This window comes from Heteronotia binoei, chromosome 18 (genome assembly GCF_032191835.1).
Source record: "Heteronotia binoei isolate CCM8104 ecotype False Entrance Well chromosome 18, APGP_CSIRO_Hbin_v1, whole genome shotgun sequence".
In the NCBI taxonomy this organism is placed as follows: Eukaryota; Metazoa; Chordata; class Lepidosauria; order Squamata; family Gekkonidae; genus Heteronotia; species Heteronotia binoei.
In genome coordinates, this window is record NC_083240.1 from 4,700,204 (window position 1) to 4,719,195 (window position 18,992).

General features: G+C 47.3%; 1 protein-coding gene across 2 annotated transcripts in view; it reads left to right on the forward strand.

The window, feature by feature from the left end:
• MASP2 (MBL associated serine protease 2) overlaps nucleotides 1–18,992 on the forward strand; it is a 36,824-nt gene that overhangs the window by 11,331 nt on the left and 6,501 nt on the right. Inside the window, exons 5-8 of one of the 2 annotated variants that reach the window (XM_060258997.1) lie at nucleotides 8,639–8,835; nucleotides 12,063–12,210; nucleotides 14,214–14,332; nucleotides 18,283–18,361. In XM_060258997.1, the coding sequence (XP_060114980.1) occupies nucleotides 8,639–8,835; nucleotides 12,063–12,210; nucleotides 14,214–14,332; nucleotides 18,283–18,361 (543 nt within the window). Of the gene's footprint in view, nucleotides 1–964; nucleotides 1,157–8,638; nucleotides 8,836–12,062; nucleotides 12,211–14,213; nucleotides 14,333–18,282; nucleotides 18,362–18,992 lie in introns of those variants that run through there. The other variant, XM_060258998.1, reaches the window with a different exon arrangement.

Genomic DNA, 18,992 nt, shown 5'->3' on the forward strand with positions numbered 1-18,992 from the left:
CCCAAGACTCCTCATTTAAAGACCCCCCCCCCATGTTGGGCATGGATGTGGGTTGGACCGGGGGGGGGGGGCAGCCTGAGGCGGCAAAAACCCCAGCGCCCCCCCCTCCCCCCTATGATCCATGGAAAAATTGTCTTCCACGAAACCAGTTCCTGGTGCCTAAAGAGGTTGGGAGACACTTTTAAGAGTAGAATAAAAATGAATAAGATGTAGCTTTCTGCCAAGAGTAAAATTTCAGATACCATGGTTCAGAATGGTATTGTTTGAGCACAGGCTGTAGCCCAGGCTAAACCTAATTAACCCCATGTTTGTACACAGAAAGAGCCCCGTGGCGCATTGTGGTAAAGCTGCAGTCTGAACTCTGCTCAAAACCTGAGTTCGATCCCAGCGGAAGCTGGTTTCAGGTAGCCAGCTCAGGTTGACTCAGCCTTCCATTCTTCCGAGGTCGGTCAAATGAGTACCCAGTTTGCTGGGGGGAAAGCGTAGATGACTGGGGAAGGCAATGGCAAACCACTCCGTAAAAAGTTTGCTGTGAAAACGTCGTGAAAGCAACGTCACCCCAGAGTCGGAAATGACTGGTGCTTGCACAGGGGACCTTCTTTTCCTTCTTGTGCACAGAATGCTAGCAGTTACTTTAGCTTGGTATGGAAGAACAATGGTATCCCATTTTGGACTGTGTATACCTACACACCAAACGTATCAATTTATATAATATGGCTTCTGCTAAAGAATCATGGGAATTTTAGCTTGCTAAGTGTATCTGTAGTTGCAGAATCCCGATACCACTCACTGAACTACAATTCCCAGGGTGCTTTGGGGAGAAGGAATGAGTCTTAAACTAGTATATGTCTTAGTTGGGGCTGAATCATAGATATATGACTTTGGGTGGGAGCACTCACTCGAGAAGGCTGATATTTACTAGCCCTTTTTTCTGTCCCTCTCTCCTCCCTCCTTTATTTTCCAGCGTGAAATAAATATAATCGCTTCTTCACAGCTTAGACGGAGATAGAAGCGCCAGCCTTCCCTGCTGAGCCGCCCATAGCTTCCTGCTGCGTTCAGAGGGCTATGCTTGATCAGTGGCTAAGCTTGCCTATTCCCCCTGCCTTCTAGTCTGCTTCCTGCAGTTAATAAAAATGGCACCTTTTTTTGTTCCTTCCCCAAGCTTGATGGAGCCTGCGATATTTTTTACATTGCAGCACCAAGAGAAAAGTGAATTCCTCATAAGGAGCACAGGCTGGATAACGGAGGTGTTTAGCAAGGCCGAAGGGACAGAGGAGGGTGCAGTCACAGAACCACAGATAAGAACTGTGTTGCAACTGGGGTCAACAACCCTCAGAATTGGATAAGTCTGGAACAGGGTTGCCTGCATGCTCTGCTGAGTTTTCAGCTCTTAAGGCAGGAACGGATAGGCTTTAAGGTGTGTGCCTCAAATTCCAAAATGTTAGCCCTTACGAGCCTAAGTAGCTGTAAGACGGGGATACCAGCCTGCAGGTTGGCACACCTGGTGTGGACCTGTAAGAGCACAGTGGCTGTATGTTAGAACTGGAGTCAAGCTTGTGACATGCCAGTGCACACGGAGAACCCGTTTGGGGTAATGCACAAACACTAATCAGAGAGAGCCAGGTTTAATTCCCCACCAGTGTTCCCTCTAAGCTGAGTTAGTGAGCTAGCTCAGTTTTTTAGCCCCCGGATCACACATATTTGTTTTAGCTCAGGAAAAATGCCCCCAGAGCAACCAGATTTATGCAGTAGCTCACAATTTTAATGCCAGTAGCTCAAAAAGTAGAATTTTTCCTCATAAGACTCCACAGCTTAGAGGGAGTATTGTTCCCCATCCCTCCACCTCCACCTGCTGGTATGACCTTGGGTCAGTCATAATTCTCTCAGAGCTGTTCCTCTCAAGAGCAATTTCTGTCAGAGCTCTCTTCTTCTTCTACCTACCTCACAGGGTGTCTGTTTTGAGGGGAGGAAAGGGAGGTGATTGTAAACCACTGAGACTCCTTCGGGTAGTGAAAAGTGGGGTATTAAAACCAACTTTTCTTCTTCTTGGATTCCCTCAGTGTCTCATCTAGTTAAACCCTGACTCGGTGGCAGCCCCAGAACATGGTGCTCCAGGCAGGTGCCCCCCCCGGCACCCCCCGCCCCCCTGAGCTTGCCGCAAGGACGCCCAGCCATACTGGCTTTGAGGTCTGCGCATGTTTTGAAGAGACCTCTGGAGGAAGTGTCCTGGGCATCAGGAGAGGGGGAAGCCTCAGGAAGAGGGGAGGGACGGTGGCTCAGTGGTAGAGCATCTGCTTGGGAAGCAGAAGGTCCCAGGTTCAATCCCTGGCATCTCCAAAAAAGGGTCCAGGCAAATAGGTGTGAAAAACCTCAGCCTGAGACTCTGGAGAGCCGCTGCCAGTCTGAGTAGACAAGACTGACTTAAAGGGAGGGACGGTGGCTCAGTGGTAGAGCATCTGCTTGGGAAGCAGAAGGTCCCAGGTTCAATCCGTGGCATCTCCAAAAAAAGGGTCCAGGCAAATAGGTGTGAAAAAACCTCAGCTTGAGACCCTGGAGAGCCGCTGCCAGTCTGAGTAGACAAGACTGACTTTGATGGACCAAGGGTCTGATTCAGTATAAGGCAGCTTCACATGTTCAAGCCCACTTCAGCGGCCCCTCCCTCCCGCCTGGTTTGCCTACTGGGTGAGCTGGCCCTGCTCGGTGGATCTGCAAGTCCATATTCATTGCTTGGTACAAGGAAAGACCAAGCCGCTATCCTTTGTTAATAATAAGCTCCTTTCACTCCAGGTCCTGAGCCAACCAAGCCTCTATTGATGGAGTCTGTCTGTCATTGTTTCCCTCATATTCTCCTTGCCATCACCAGATAAAATCTGGCAGCTATCAGCGAGTTCCAAACAGGATCTAAAAGCATGACAGAGTCAACTCTTTTATATGCAAAATGCCCTGAAGAGGCTTTCATTATCTTTGTACATAAATTTCCTGGCTTAACAAATCCTGAACAGATGTCCTGAGTCCTGTTCTCACAGAGGACTGATTCGGGCATGGAGAACCACTTCCCCATGGCTGAGCCCCCTTCAGAGAATCCAGGAAATGCTGGGGGGTGGGGGTGATGATGGGACCAGCTCCATCAGTGCCCAACTAAGAGGGAGAGCAACTGATGAATGGAAAGAAATTGTACCGTTAGCCCTCCTCACGAGGTTCCTGCTTTCAGGGGCTTAAGGGAACGATATAAGTCCAGCAGTAGCATGCCTTGAGCTGGGAAGCTGCCAGGAACCCTGGACCTGGCAGGGCCCACTGCTGTTGGCTCTCTACTCACGCTTCTCCTCTGCCGGTGGCTTGGAGAATGCACTTAAAGTAGCTTTCTTTCCACCTCTTCCTCCCTCCCCCCATCTATTTGCCTTCCTTCCTTCCACCCTTGTCTCAAGGCTCTCAAACATCTGACATTTATTCTATGTGGCTCTTATATGAAGCAAGTTTCACCACCCCTGTTCTGGTCCCATAACTTATTATACATGAAGCTCTCAGTTTACATCCCTGCTCAGTAGCTCTCCGTTGCTCAGCAACTGATTTAATTTATAGCTTATTCTTCCTTTCAGACCTAATGATCCAGCCATCAGGAGTTCACAAGTTGAGAGGGACTCGTTTCTCTGTGTTGAGGTCTCTAGTGGGCAGTGCACTGTACCTTGAATAAAAATATAGACCGAGGCGTAATTGAGTGCTCTCCTGGTGCCCCTAAAGCCCTGCCGGAGTTTACGGCCAAGGGCTGCATGAAAAATGATCTCGTTCCACTTGTGCAAGCCATTTTTTTGAAAATCTTATTTTAAAAATAGACTTCTGTTGCTTGCAGATCTGTGAAATAAAAATCCGGACCTTAATAACAACAGCTCCGTGTGGTCACATAGAGGGAGATATTAAATGGCAAAGAAGAACCTGTTCTAAAATGTTCCATTGTTGTGATCGCAACTGGAACATTTGTTCTCAATAGCCACAGTGCGATTTCAAACCACCACCATCCCCCTCCGTGTCCCACCCCAGCTAGCACATCGACTGTGACAAGGAGCACGGGGGTAAAACAAGAAGCGCATAGACAGCTTGTGGTGGGAAACCAATAACCTGAAGTTCAGGATAGACAAAAGGCACAACTTCTTTACTCAACAAGTAATAAACTGTAGAATTCTCTGGCTCAATGGGAGAACATCTGTTTTTCACCCAGAAAGTCCCCGGTTCAATCCCCGGCATCTCCAGTCGGAAAGACCAGGCAGGAGGTGGTGTGAACGACCTCTGCCTGAGACCCTGGAGAACCACTGCCAGTTTCAATAGACAAGGCTAAACTTGATAGACCAAAGGTCTAATTCAGTACAAGGCAGCTTCATGTGTGTTAAGGGAGGGATGGTGGCTCAGTGGTAGAGCATCTGCTTGGTGAGCAGAAGGTCCCAGGATCAATCCCCGGAATCTCCAACTGAAAAAGGGTCCAGGCAAATAGGTGTGAAAAACCTCAGCTTCAGATCCTGGAGAGCTGCTGCCGGTCTGAGTAGACAATACTGACTTTGATGGACCGAGGATCTGATTCAGTAGAAGGCAGCTACAGATGTTCATATATATATATATATGTTCCTCTTTAGGGAGGGATGGCAGCTCAGTGGTAGAGCATCTGCTTGGTAAGAAGAAAGTCCAAGGTTCAATCCCCGGCATCTCCAACTAAAAAGGGTTCAGGCAAATAGGTGTGAAAAACCTCAGCTTGAGACCCTGGAGATCTGCTGCCAGTCTGAGTAGACAACGCTGACTTTGATGGACCAAAGGTCTGATTCAGTAGAAGGCAGCTTCATATGTTCATATGTGTTCAGTTGGGAAGACAGAGTCTCTGTTTTGCAATGTTGGCAAATAGTCATCAATAAAACGATCATCCCTGAATCTATCTATTCTCACTGTAGATCTGGGGAGGGACCATAGCTCTGGAGTCATGCATCTGCTTGGCATGCAGAAGGTCCCAGGTTCAGTCCCCAGCAGTGGTCCCTCTCAGCTGATCTAGTGTGAGCTAGCTCACAGTTTTTTAGCCTTCAAGCTCACACGTTTTTGTCTTAGCTCAGGAAAAATGGCCCCAGAGCAAACTAATTTATACAGCAGCTCACAACTTTAATGCTGATAGCTCACGAAGTAGAATTTCTGCTCACAAGACTCCACAGCTGAGAGGGAGCATTGTTCCCTACTGTATCTCCACTTAAAAGGACCAAGCAGGAGATGATGAGAAAGACCTCTGCCTGAGACCTTGGACAGCTGCTGCCAGTCTGGGTAGACAAGGCTGGCCTTGATGGACCAGAGGTCTGATTGAACAATAAGGCTGCTTCATGTGTTCATGTTACCGAGGTGCAGACAATCTTACAACAGGCCTTGCCAGGCTGAAGTGCTGGCAATGGGCTTGGGAGTGACACGAGCTTCTCTTTGAGTGCCAAAGGGGAATGCACAAAACCCGAGGCCTCCCACTTGTGCCAGAAAATACAAGACTCTGTGGCTAGAGAAGCGCTGTTGGAGAAAATGAACAGAGCCCACGCTGTACTTTTAAATGGCACCACAGTGCACTGTAGCACTGAAGGTGGAAACGCCAGGACTGGCTGCTTAGCTGGGAGGAGGGCGGGATGAAAGAGGAGGCTCTAAAAAGGGGGGGGCGCGTTTCTTCAAGTTTAGATCGGAAAGCAGACAGAGAGAACAGGAGATGAAGCAAACTGAAGGGGCGCCTTGGAAGCGAAGTGCTTTTCAAATTCTGAATGATCTGTGGAGGCAAAAGAACATTTCAAGCAAGGATTTCAAGGCTCTATCTCCCCCCATGAATTAGTTTAGGAGGAAACTTGCTGCTGTGAACTCCTGCTGCCAGGGAACAACCCTCAGCCCCAGTTAGAGCCAAGCACTGTCAAGAAGCAGAGAAGAAGCAGCAGCTGCAGAAGATGACGATGGTGATGCTATTGGATTTATATCCCACCCTCCACTGCGAATCTCGGAGCGGCTCACAATCTCCTTTAATCTTCCTCCCCCACAACAGACACCCTGTGAGGTAGGGGAGGCTGAGAGAGCTCTCCCAGAAGCTGTCCTTTCAAGGACAACTTCTGTGAGAGCTATGGCTAACCCAAGGCCATTGCAGCAGCTGCAAGTGGAAGAGTGGGGAATCAAACCTGGTTCTCCCAGATAAGAGTCCACACACTTAATCACTACACCAAACTGGCTCTCTAAGATCCTCCAGGCACTCAAGAACTAACCAATCCCACCTCTTGCTGACTGCAGGAGAAGCTGTGGCTCCAACATACCAGCAAGGGCTGCAGCTGGATTGTGCCAAGAGAAAAGGATTTCCACTCCTGCAACCGAGAGCAGCCAAGGAATGGCTCATAACTTTGAGGCTTCTGGAAGGAAACGGGAAAGAGGGCTACGATCCAAACTGTGCTGTGGCCTGAACACATAACAGGGGTTGGATTCTCTGGACGATTACTGCCAGGGAACCACAAATAAAGTCGCAGAGGGCTCACAGCTGGGGCTAGGTGTGGCAACAGACTTGCAAAGTCACACAGAGTCAGTAATCAGTTCTAAAACTAATATGCCACTTTTATGAAAGGAAATACATGCTGGAGAGTGCAGGTAAAAGATAATTACCTATTCTAGGTAACCAGATAGTGTTGGGTGCTGGATGAATGTTTAGCCTCCATGGTGCAAGATGGAGAGATCGTGCACCTTTTTTTGTGTGCAAGTGAGACAGAAGAATGTGAGAGTGTGGAAACAAAGGAAATTGCTCCTAAGAAGTAGCATTCTACTTCAAAGGAAAGGATCAGATAGCAGAAAGGAAAGGATGCTCAAGGTATCCTGACCTCTTTGTTTAAACTCTGGTGCCATCTCTCAAGTCTGAGACTGGAGACCGTGCAAAGTCCTCCACTTCCAAAAAAAAGGCTTTCATTTAGCCCAAGGCCGTTTGCAGTGTATGCGGTAAAAACAATTAGATACACACATTGGGATTTGCAGTGAAGTTTAAAGCAGGGATTGGACGTGGTTGGCCCCACAACCAAACTCTTACCTAAGAAAGGGCTGGACTACCTTCTTCTGCAGAATGGCTACATTTGGAGAGCCTGGATTCAACAAATGAGTAACTGAAAGTGCCTAGTTGCTTATAAAAGGTATGAATAGCGTAGGCAAGGTGATAGTTTTTATTACTGTTGAATAATACTAGAATATGCGGCTCTTTCACACATATTGTGTGGCTCTCGAAGCCCCCACCACCTCATTGGCTGGTTTGGAGAAGGCATTTGTCTCTTTAAATCTCTTCTCCAAGCCAAGAAAGCTGGCAGCTTGGAGAATGAATTTAAAGTTGCTTTCTTTCTATCTCTACCTCCCCCATCTATTTGCCTTCCTCCTCTCGGACACCTGATGTTCATGTACTGCAGCTCTCAAACATCTGACATCTATTCTATGTGTCTCTTATGTTAAGCAAATTTGACCACCCTTGTACTAGAACCTCAGGAGACCTGATGGAAACTGACAGTAAGTGGAAATCCTTCTTCACCCAACACATCATTGGTGGTAGAAAGTCCTATTAAGTCACAGCTGACTTATGGTGACCCCATAGAGTTTTCAAAACGAGAGATGTACAGATGTGGTTTGCCATTTCCTGCCTCTTTGTAGCGACCCTGGATGCTTCCTAGGTGGTCTCCCATCAGAATAGTAACCAGGGACGGCCCTGCTTAGTTTCCAAGATCTGATGAACATATGAAGCTGCCTTATACTGAACCAGACCCTTGGTCCATCAAAGTCAGTATTGTCTTCTCAGACTGGCAGCGGCTCTCCAGGGTCTCAAGCTGAGGTTTTTCACACCTATTTGCCTGGACCCTTTTTTGGAGATGCCGGGGATTGAACCTGGGACCTTCTGCTTCCCAAGCAGATGCTCTACCACTGAGCCACCATCCCTCCCCTCTGGGCTATTCAAATCAGGGTAAATGCAACATGACTCTGGGCTATTCAAATCAGGGTGAATGCAACAGCCTCTAGCTCATATTTTAAAAACAGTTTGACCAAGTCAGGGGAAGATAGCTCTATTCACAACTGCTCAGTGGTGTAAGGAACTTCCACATCTGGGGGTGGTGTTCCCCCCTGTACTGATGCTAGACTTATTTAAGGAGTGTACAACATAGTTTTTCCAGCAAACCTTTTGGAACTTCAGTAACTATTTTTGTTGGTTGATGAATGGATAGTATATTTTGCTATTTGTAAACTGTTGGATTTGGGAATTTTAAGCTAGTACAAGAGAAATGCTATAATACTGGAGGCTAGCCCAGCCTCTCAGATCAGAAGTAACTAGTTCATTCAGTTTTCTTACACTGAACTGGTCTCCCCCCACACACCCCTCACCACCTTGTCTTGTGGCCTTTGAGTTTTTAAAAATGGGAATTTTGGGCTGAGTAAGCATGCATATATCCTATAAGTCTGATGTCATCTTGAGAACAAAGTTTGAGCCCAGTGGCGCCTTTAAGACCAACAAAGTTTACTTCTGGGTATAAGCTTTAGCAGGCATGCACACTTCTTCGGATTTTGAGACGTATTTCAAGGGAGGAAAAACTAGCGCATTCGTATTCAGGAAGATGATTTGTGCTTTCCCCCTTCCTTTCAGCTGACTGTCCCAAAAAGTTACTGACAGAAAGATCCGGAGAAATCTCCAGTCCAAATTACCCCAAACCGTATCCCAAACTCTCCTTCTGCAGTTATACCATTCAAGTGGAAGAGGGCTTCATGATCATTCTGGAATTTGTGGGGAAATTTGAAATTGAAACCCACCCGGAAGTACCATGCCCTTATGACATCCTCAAGGTCAGTTGGATTTACATTCCAGGTCTGTCTTACTAATTCATGTACTCTTTGCATAGCACCAATTCTGACCAGAAGCAGACAAGACAACCCCACACAGCCATCAAAATGCATGGCTACTACTGTTCACCTACACGCAAAGGAGTATTGATTATAGCTTTTTGAAAATCCATTCTCCTTTACAGGAACCCTTCATTTTACCTTTTTAATTGGCATTCAAAAGATCTGACGGGTAGGGGAATCGCATGAAGCTGCCTTCTACTGAATCAGGCCCTTGGCTCATACTGCCTACTCAGACTGGCAGCAACTCTTCGGGGTTTCAGACGGAGATCTTTCACATCACCTACCACCTGGTCCTTTTTAAGTGGAAATGCCAGGGACTGAACTTGGGACCTTCTGCATGCAAGATCCATTCTGTCTTCATTACAATACTTAACACTGAAAGAGACTAGAACCCAGTCATCTCCTTTCTGTTGGACACTCACAGAGCTTTTTTTGTAGCAGGAACTCATTTGCATATTAGGCCACACACCCCAATCCTACAGGCCTCTTAGTACAGAATCTACTATAAGCTCCAGGAGGACTGACTACATCAGGGGTGTGTGGCCTAATATGCAAAGGAGTTCCTGCTACCAAAAAAAAAAAACCCCAGCCCTGCTTACAACTACTGTAACTGGCTAGCATTCACAGAGTTTGTATGTGTGTACATGCGTACAGACACACACACCTTTAAAGCCCTATATGGCCGAGGACCTGTCTACTTGAAGGACCGTCTTTCCCCGTATGAACCCCAGAGAGCGCTGAGGTCAGCTGGAAAGAACCAGCTGAATATCCCTGGGCCAAGGGAGGCCAGATTGAAGTCCACCCGGGATCGGGCCTTCTCTATAGCGGCTCCCCAGCTGTGGAACCAACTTCCGGAGGAGGTACAGGCCCTGCGATGTTTAGACCAATTTCGCAGGGCCTGTAAGACCCACCTCTTTAAAATAGCCTTCACTTAATACCGAGCCAAGAAAGTCCTGCTGGATATGTTTTATGTTTTAGTCACTGGATTTTATGGAAGATCTTAACTATAGCACCATAATCTTAATCTTAATGTAATTTTAATGATTTTAAGGTTGATTTTGTAACTGAAATTGTAATTATTGTATATGGTTTTATTGCACACTGCATTTACGTGTTGTGAGCCGCCCTGAGCCTGCTTGCGGGGAGGGCGGGATATAAATAAAAAGTATTATTATTAGAATAATACTCTGCCCAACATTCCTTGCGTATGTTATAACCTTAGACTAGTCTGGTCTGGTGGTTAAAGTGGTCCAGACTAGGCCTGGAGATATAAACTGGTGCAGTTTAGTGGATAAAATCAAGTGGCCCTGGAATCAAACACAGTCTATACTACAAACCAGATGGCCACAGGCTGGTCACTCTTTCTCCGTCGTTATCCTATCCCCAGTTTGCACTGGCATACCTTATAGCGCTATACTACGAAGATCACAAAACAATGTATAAAAAGCACCTTGAACCCTTAAATCAACTCTGCCATGAAGGTCAGTGGGTGACTGTGAGCCCCTCACTCCTTGGCCTAACCTACACTTCACAGCAGTGTTATGACAATAGAACACAAGAGTGGGAAATGGCGCTCCTTAGAGGTCAGGCTATGAAAGAGAGTTTGCCCGCAGAACACAAAAACACATTGGGAAGGGAAGAAAGGATCACACCAGCTGGAGTCACTTGATAGATCTCTGTCATTCAGGTCTCATCAATGGCGCCAACCAAAGCCAGTCCCATCCCTCCCACCTGCTCTCTTAAGGGTCCCACTTAGGATGACAAATTCTTTGATTTGATTTCTCCGTCATTTGTTGCTCTGAATCACTGATTACCATTTCTTAAATCAGTTATCCTCCTCCAAGCAAATCCTTCACTTTAACTGGCCTTGGGGTTCATTACTCGACTCACAACTTGCCATATTAGCATTTCTAATTTAGTTTCAATTCCCACCTCACCCCACAACCCCGCCGTTGCCACCAGGTTTCAAAGTATCTTGGGAGGCTCCAACTCAAGACAAAACAGCAGAGGAGTTTTGAAGAAAGACAAAAAAGTTTCAACAGCAGCTTCCATATATATATACATAAGAGGTCATTTGATACATATTGAATCTAACAATGCTCCTTAAGGAGGTATAAAGTCCTGAATTATTTATCTTTTTTGATAAATAATTATTTATCCTTCTGCATGTAGTTTGGCCCAGCCTTAGGGGGAAGTTGCTGGAATACACTGCCCAAAGTCAAGTTTATACCTGTTAATTTGAACCCAGCAAGGGCCTGGATTTTTACTACTTCGCCACAGATGGAAACACTCGGGTTTGGGCATGACACGTCTAAGACCATGGACTCTAATGATCTTAGAAGGGAGTGACACTGGTAAGGGTGGCACTGTAAATAGGGTTGCCTGCTCTGGGTTGGGAAATTCCCGAAGATTTTGGAGGTGGAGCTTGGAGAAGGCAAGGCATGGGGATGGAAGGGACTTCAGCAGAGTAGAACGCCATAAAGTCCACCTTCCAAAGTGGCCTTTCCCTCCAGGGAAAACTGATCAGTCAATATACCACTTCTTCCACTACCCCCTGGAGCTTGGCAACCCTCAGGGCTTTTCTGATAGAAAAGGTCCAGCAGGAACTCATTTGCATATTAGGCCACACACCCCTTGATGTCACCATTGTTTAACATAGGGCTTTTGTAGAAGAAGCCTAGCAGGAATTTATTAGCATATTAGGTCACACCGCCTGATACCAAGCCAGCCAGAACTGCATTCCGGTTCAAAAAAAGCACTGGCAACCCTAGCTGTAAAGTATGCAAAACAAAGAAAAGTGAAAATTTAGGTTGTTTGTATAGTTTACCAGTTTGTTTTTTTAACTGCAACATCTAATTTACTTTTTCTGCCAACCCTTTTGTCATAACCCTCCTTGATATGGAGCAGAAGGTGGCTTTCTTCCCCCCACTTCTCTCCCTTCCAGCAACAATGCAAAATGGGCAGCTTGGCCTCTTTGCAGTTGCCAATTTCCCTCCTGTTTTTGTTTTTTTTTTAAGTTGTTCTTTTGTTTTAAATGGATTTTATAATATAATAAACCACTTGATGTGTCTGTCGGGACATAAAAGGTTTTAAGCAAATAGTTATGGATCAGCGATACTGTATTCAGGGGCCCAGCAAAATGTGAGCTTTTCCTTTCTTTTCTTCAGTTCAAAACACCCAAGGAAGAATATGGTCCGTTCTGTGGGGATACTCTCCCTCCAAAGATTGAAACCCGCAGCCATGTCGTGGATATCCTGTTCACCACAGATTCGTCTGGAGCTCATGCTGGATGGAAAATCAAATACACAACTACAGGTAGGTCATTTTGGACGTGTGGCAGGAGTTGATGGAGCTCAGTGCTTTCCAAGGGCAAATCTCAAGACTCCTGTCACGGCTGGGGCCGGGTCAGGCAGAGTCCAGAGGCAGTCCAAGGTCTGTAGCCAGCAAGCAGGAGTGTCCAAGGTGCCAAATCCAAATCGTTGTGCAAGTATCGCAGGTCCGAGGTCCAGAAGCCGAGGTCAGGGAGTCCAGAAGTCAAAAGCCAAAGTCAGGGAGTCAGGAACCAAAGTCAAGCTGGAGTGGATGCTAGAACATCAGGGAGATGACTAGTTGCTTCCACAAAGCCTCCTCCCAAAGCCCACAGCTATATAGCCCTCTGCTGGCTGTTGCCCATTTGGGCTAATTGCTGGCTCTGGGAGGCAGCCAGGATCCTGTTACAACTCAAGCATCCTTGCTCTTAGGAGGGCCAGAATCCTCTCAAAACTCAGGACTCAGGGAGCGTCTTGCTTGTGAGCGTGCCGCCCTCCTCCGATCCCTGAGGTCCTGACGGAGGCGGTCACGCACACGAGCCACCCGAGAGGGCGAGGCAGGGGGGCTGGGATCTTCTTCAGCAGGAGGCAGGGGTACTGGTGCGGGTGGCAGGGGTACAGTTTCCTCGGCAGACTCGTCTTCCTCTGCAGGGTCCCCAGCACCCATGACAACTCCTTTCTCACATGCGGAATGAGTTGACGGAATCACAAGAGGGTGGGGTGGACTGTCGCACTTAGAGTTGCCAATCCCCAGGTGGGGCAAGGAATCCCCCAGTTTGGAGGCCCTCGCCCTGCTTCAGAGTCGTCAGAAAGTGGGGGGGAGGGACATGTCGGCTGGACACTCATTATTCCCTATGGAGACAGATTCAAATAGGGAATAATGGAGAATTGATCCAAGGGTATCTGGGGCTCTGGGGGAGATGTCTTTTGTGATAGAAGCACCAGATATTCAGCATAGCATCCCGTGCCTCTCCTCAAAACACCCTCCAAGTTTCAAAAAGATTGGACCAGGGGGTGCAATTCTATGAGCCCCAAAAGAAGGTGCCCCTACCCATCATCATTTCCAGTGGAGGGGAGGCATTTAAAAGCCGTGCAGTCCCTTTAAATGTGATGGCTAGAACTCCCTTTGGAGTTCAATTATGCTTGTCACAACCTTGCTCCTGGCTCTACCCTCAATGTCTCCTGGTTCCACCCCCAAAGTCTCCTGGCTCCACCCCCAAAGTCCCCAGATATTTCTTGAATTGGATTTGGCAACCCTAGTCACACTTCAGACTGCAGGCCAGGTGACGGAGGGTTGCTTTTGAATGCACCATCAAAAATAAAAAGAGGGGGATTGCAAAAGTCCAGAGGATTCTGAGGTGGCTGGAGCCCTCCTCCCCCATCAGCCAAGATATGTGTGGCTTAAATAGTGCTTCACTGATCCACATCAGATTGGCACCTTTACTTCCTTGTTACCCTAACAGGACTCCAGTTGCTCTTTTGTCCTAATGACTGTTCACAAAAGGTAGTTTTAGGAGGGTCAGAGGTGTCTGGCTGTATTCCTTTTCCGCAGACAGTGTTGGGGCAGTAGTTCTACAATCTAGAGAGCCTTAATAATATGAAACAGTAGGCTGCATTTCAGTGTGCAAGATCCACATAGTCACCTGTGCAAGGAATTATTGGTGTCCACGTTGGGAAAGAGGTAAAAGAAGGTCAGAGAGGGAACAAAAACGCCGAAGAAGTCTGACAAATGCTGCTGTAAAAGAATTCTTAGCATCCTTTCCAAACAAGAGTTCACAGACTTCCTAGAGTCTAGGCAAGTCATGGCAATTAAACCTATCTGTTTAATTGCCATGTGAATAATCTGCAATGTGACTAGGAGGGCCATACATTCGGGTGGCAGCTGGCCATGTTAAAGCTGCAGAAGCATCACAATTCAATTTCCATGACCAGCAGGATGCAGGTAGCCATTGGCTTTGCACACAGAGCTGTTGAGTCCATTTTCTCAAACAATTGTTCATCTTTCTGCAGCTTTGCCGTGCCCCATACCTCAAGCGCCACCCCATGGACAGATTCATCCAGTACAAGCACAATATATCATGAAAGACTCCTATAGTCTCTCCTGCAGTGTTGGCTACGCACTTTTGGAAGTAGGTAAATCGAAAACTCCTTGTTTTCTCATTATCTTTCATATACATTCGAGAATTTGCTAAACATGTCCCAAAGCAGTCATTCTGGGAATTTCTCATAACTGTTGTCACCAGAACCCAGCATGCATTAAGCTACCCAACAGGCAAACACTTTCAGATTCAAGTGGGGAGGGAAAGAAGAAAGATCCATATATACAGAATTTACTCTACATGTGAAAAGCACTTTTAACGCCTCAAAACACCTAAAGATATTTGAAATCTCCCAAGGGATTGGGGGGGAGGGGAACTGGCCTCTCGTCTCCTCTGAATCACCTGTTTCTGTTATCAAAGCATACTATGTAAGAAGAAGATGATGACGTTGGATTTATATTCTGTCCTCCACTCAAGAGTCTCAGAGCAGCTCACAATCTCCTTTATCTTCCTCCCGCACAACAAACACCCTGTGAGGTGGGTGGGGCTGAGAGAGCTCTCCCAGAAGCTGCCCTTTCAAGGACAACCTCTGCCAGAGCTATGGCTGACCCAAGGCCATTCCAGCAGGTGCAAGTGAAGGAGTGGGGAATCAAACTGGGTTCTCCCAGATAAGAGTCTGCACACTTAACCACTACACCAAACTCTAAGTCCTGTTTACACTTCTCTGACTTTCTTAATATGACATTCACTCTGCCTTACTATTTCCAGTGCCAGACCCTCTCAGAACTGCTAGGTGACCTTGTGCCAATCATTTTCTCTAACCAAATTCACAGGGGTGTCATAAGGATAAAATGAAGGGGAATGGCAGAACCATGCGCGTTGCCTAAGCCAGGGGTGTCAAACACGCGGCCTGGGGTCCTGAGGCTTCTATCAGGCCCCCAAGCAACCGGCTGTCCTCTGCTTCCTTCTCCCTCTCTCTTGCTTCTTTCTGTGTCACAGCTTGCTTTGCAAGGCTTGCTCAATTGCACAGAAGCTACAGAGCAAAACCTCTATTTTCTCCATTGGCTGAGGTTCCTCCCTTGGCGAGGGAGAGCTTGCTTTGCCAGGCTCTCTCAATCGCACAGCAGAGTTACTGAGCCAAGCCTCTCCCCTTTCTATTGGCTGAGGCTCCTCCCCCTCCTGGTCCCCTGGAGAAGGAAGGAAAGAGCCAGAGCTTCCTTCGCCCAGTTCCCTGGATCCCACGGGAGAGATACAAAGAAAGCACTGTTAAGACCACTGAGTGCTGTTTTAAGCATGTTTTGGGTTGTTGTTTTTTTAAAATCTTTAATCATGTTTGTCTGTGTCCTTTTTAAAGGTTATATCTCTGCTATCTGGCACTACTTTTTTATGACACACATGGCCAGCCAGACAAGGTCTCATTTGTGTCAGATCTGGCCCTCATGACAAATGAGTTCACTGGCCTAAACTCCTCGGAGGAAGGGGTGGAATAAAAACGCATCAAGTAAATTAAGAACTAGATAAAACCATTTTCCCCTGCTGTGGTCTTCCTGGATAAAAATACATCCTCCCGACAGCTACAAACCTCCTTCAGGCCAATGTGACAGACTGCCATGGGTTGTAGGCAACTTGTCTGGGGAAATGTACCAGCAGAAAGGGATAACCCCAGCACTGCATCCCCAGTACAAATTAGTACACACCCCTGCTGCTTTTATATGAAATTAGTAATTGGGAGAGCCAATCATTCATCTCTTGCATCGTGCCTAGCCACAGTGAAGCGCAAAAGGCACAAAAGCGAGGCATACCCATTACCTATTTCCTCAGTTGTGCTATTTGTACACAGCAGTGACACTTAGTGGCATAAGAGCTCCCTGTGGCTCTGTCACCTACAAAGCCCTTAAAGGTACTGAACGCCCCTGCCTGCAGAACCAAGTCTCCTGCTAAGAGAGTTGCAACAGCTCCATTCATTGGAGCAGCCTTCCGAAGATGCCACCTTGTGAGCAGGTAAAATTGGCATCAGCCTGTGTAGGGATAGTCTTCCCTATGCTTATTTCCAGGAGAAAATACATTCCATAGGCGTACCCTTGGACAACCTCTGCATGCTAAGTGAAACGCAGGCATTCAGAATCCTGAAACAGAGGATCTTAGATATTGAGAAACAGCCCCTTTGTTCTTCTGGACATAAAACTTGTTCCTCTTTAGCATTTGGTATCTTCCCAGATCATGGGCTGCCTGCTGCCTACCTTTCCCAGATTATTTCACCCCAGTTACACTGCTCTTTTATGTTAGCAAAACTCATTGTTCTACCCTCAGCGGTATTGTCTGGGAGGTTTGCCGACATCGCTTATCAGGATAGAGTCTGCCCATGTAATGGAAGGCACCTTGAAACGGTCGCCCATGTCTTACTTTATTGTGATTTTTATGGGGAAGTGTGGGACTGCATAATCAAACCTATTCTGCCTAATTTTTATGGATTACCTGAAGCGAAGTTAGTTTTTTTTTTCTACTATCTGAACAATGTTCCCATATCACAAGCCTGGTTGCAAAGTACCTTTTGGCTGCCACAACAATCAGGGAGCAAAAGACTAGCTCCCCTTCTTGATGTTTGACTGGTTTTTATAGCTGAAACTCCATGTAAATTTGCTATGCTGTACTTTTTTATTTCCATGCCAATAAAGGTATTTGGATTTGGATTTCCTGATTATTGTCCTGTTGCCTTGACACATTTACATGCCTTCTCCGTTCCTGCCGTTCTACAATCCCAGCCCAACTTCCATTTCTTTGCCTTCCTACAGAACTCTGCTGTTAGATATGTATGGTATCATATTTTCTCATCTGAGTTTATCACACTTGTAATCCACCTGGAGTCCTGATAAGAAAGGTAGACGATAAACGAAAATATTGGATTTATCCTGAGAACCTGTTCCCAATGTGGCACCCGTCTTGTGCTCCAAGGAACTGGGCCAGGCCATTACCCAGAGCTTCAGGTTAGCGGGTGGTTCCCACCTTGAAACACCCACTGCCGGAGCGACTGGAGGGGCAGGTAAGCTGCAAGCATCCTTGGGGTGCAGGCTTCATGCCCTGGATGGAAAGCCCCAACGTCTCTGACAACCCACCTTCCTCTGAAGCCTCCATGCTCTCACCCCAGCACCTGAGTGGCTGATGGGAAGACAGTAAGCTGGCCACAGATAATGCAACTGTCCTCGTGGCTGGGATTTTATTCCCTTTTCTCTGCAATCAGCTTGCTTTTATACCGGCACCTGCTCTCTCAGCCCAGCTCCTGTCCCTCCTGCTGAGAGGCAAGCAGGAAGGCAGCAAAAGAAGAGCCTTCCCCTTTCCCCTTATTCCAGATACAAAAGGATGGGCTGATGTTCAATAGCAGTAGAGAGACAGACCAACATGCTCAGAGGTGCTCTGGTAATTAAAAGTCACAAACATGAATTTAAGAGCCAGTTTAGTGTAGTGGTTTAGGGTGCGGACTCTTATCCGGGACAACCGGGTTGGGTTCCCCACTCCTCCACTTGCACCTGCTGGAATGGCCTTGGGTTAGCCATAGCTATCGCACTTGTCCTTGAAAGGGCAGCTTCTGGGAGAGCTGTCTCAGCCCCACCCACCTCACAGGGTGTCTGTTGTGAGGGAGGAAGATAAAGGAGATTGTGAGACTCTGATTCAGAGAGAAGGGCGAGGTATAAATCTAGTCTTCTTCTTCTAGCTGTATCTTACATGATTGTGAGTGGTTTGGCAGGGAGGTGCATAGGATATACCATAGACACACGGCTCTTCTAGTTGAAAGTCAGTGTGAACGTAGCTCTCTGGGAGACCCTGGTGTAGCGGTTGGACTCCCAGCCCTTCTCAGCTCCAGAAACAGCTTGCTCTCTTGCCTTACAATCATCGTTATTGATAACCAGCGGCAAATGCACATTTTCACTGTACTAACCATTTTTCCCCCGCTGGGGAACATCCATTTGCGCTGTCAGCCCCATGATTGTTTTCAGGAGAAAAACAAATAAATGGTTTTGTGTTTTCCTCTCCATCCACCGCAGAATGAGCTGATTGTGAAATCCTTCACAGCAACGTGTCAAAAGGATGGATCCTGGAACAAGCCAATGGCTCAGTGCACCAGTATGTTGACGCTAACAGATCTTTTGTGGAGGGGGAATCTTTGCATTTGCAATAGTCCGTTGGATTACCAGTTTAATCATTTCTCGTGGGGATCCATATTGTTTGACGCAGCAAAGCACTTTCATTTTAGAATAAAATGGCTGAGTGGCTCAGACTGAGCGGGCTGATGCTAAATCCGGCGAAGACAGAGGTCCTTTACCTGGGTCGTCAGGGTCCAGGGAGGGAAATCCCCCTGCCAGCTTTTGATGGTGCGCCGTTGATAGCGGCGAACAGGGTCAAAAGCCTGGGGGTACTATTGGAGCCCTCCTTAAAGATGGAGGCTCAGATAGCAGCCACTGTCAAGTCTGCATTTTTTCATCTTAGGCGGGCAAGGCAGCTGGCCCCCTTCCTGGAGCGCGACGATCTAGCAACAGTGATCCATGCTACGGTCACCTCGAGGTTGGACTACTGCAATGCCCTCTACATGGGGCTGCCCTTGTGCCAAACCCGGAGGTTGCAGCTAGTGCAGAATGCCGCGGCCCGGCTGCTATTGGGGCTCCCAAGATGGGAGAACATTCGGCCGGGGCTCCGGATTCTGCACTGGCTGCCAATAACATACCGAGTCCGGTACAAGGTGCTGGTTATTACCTTT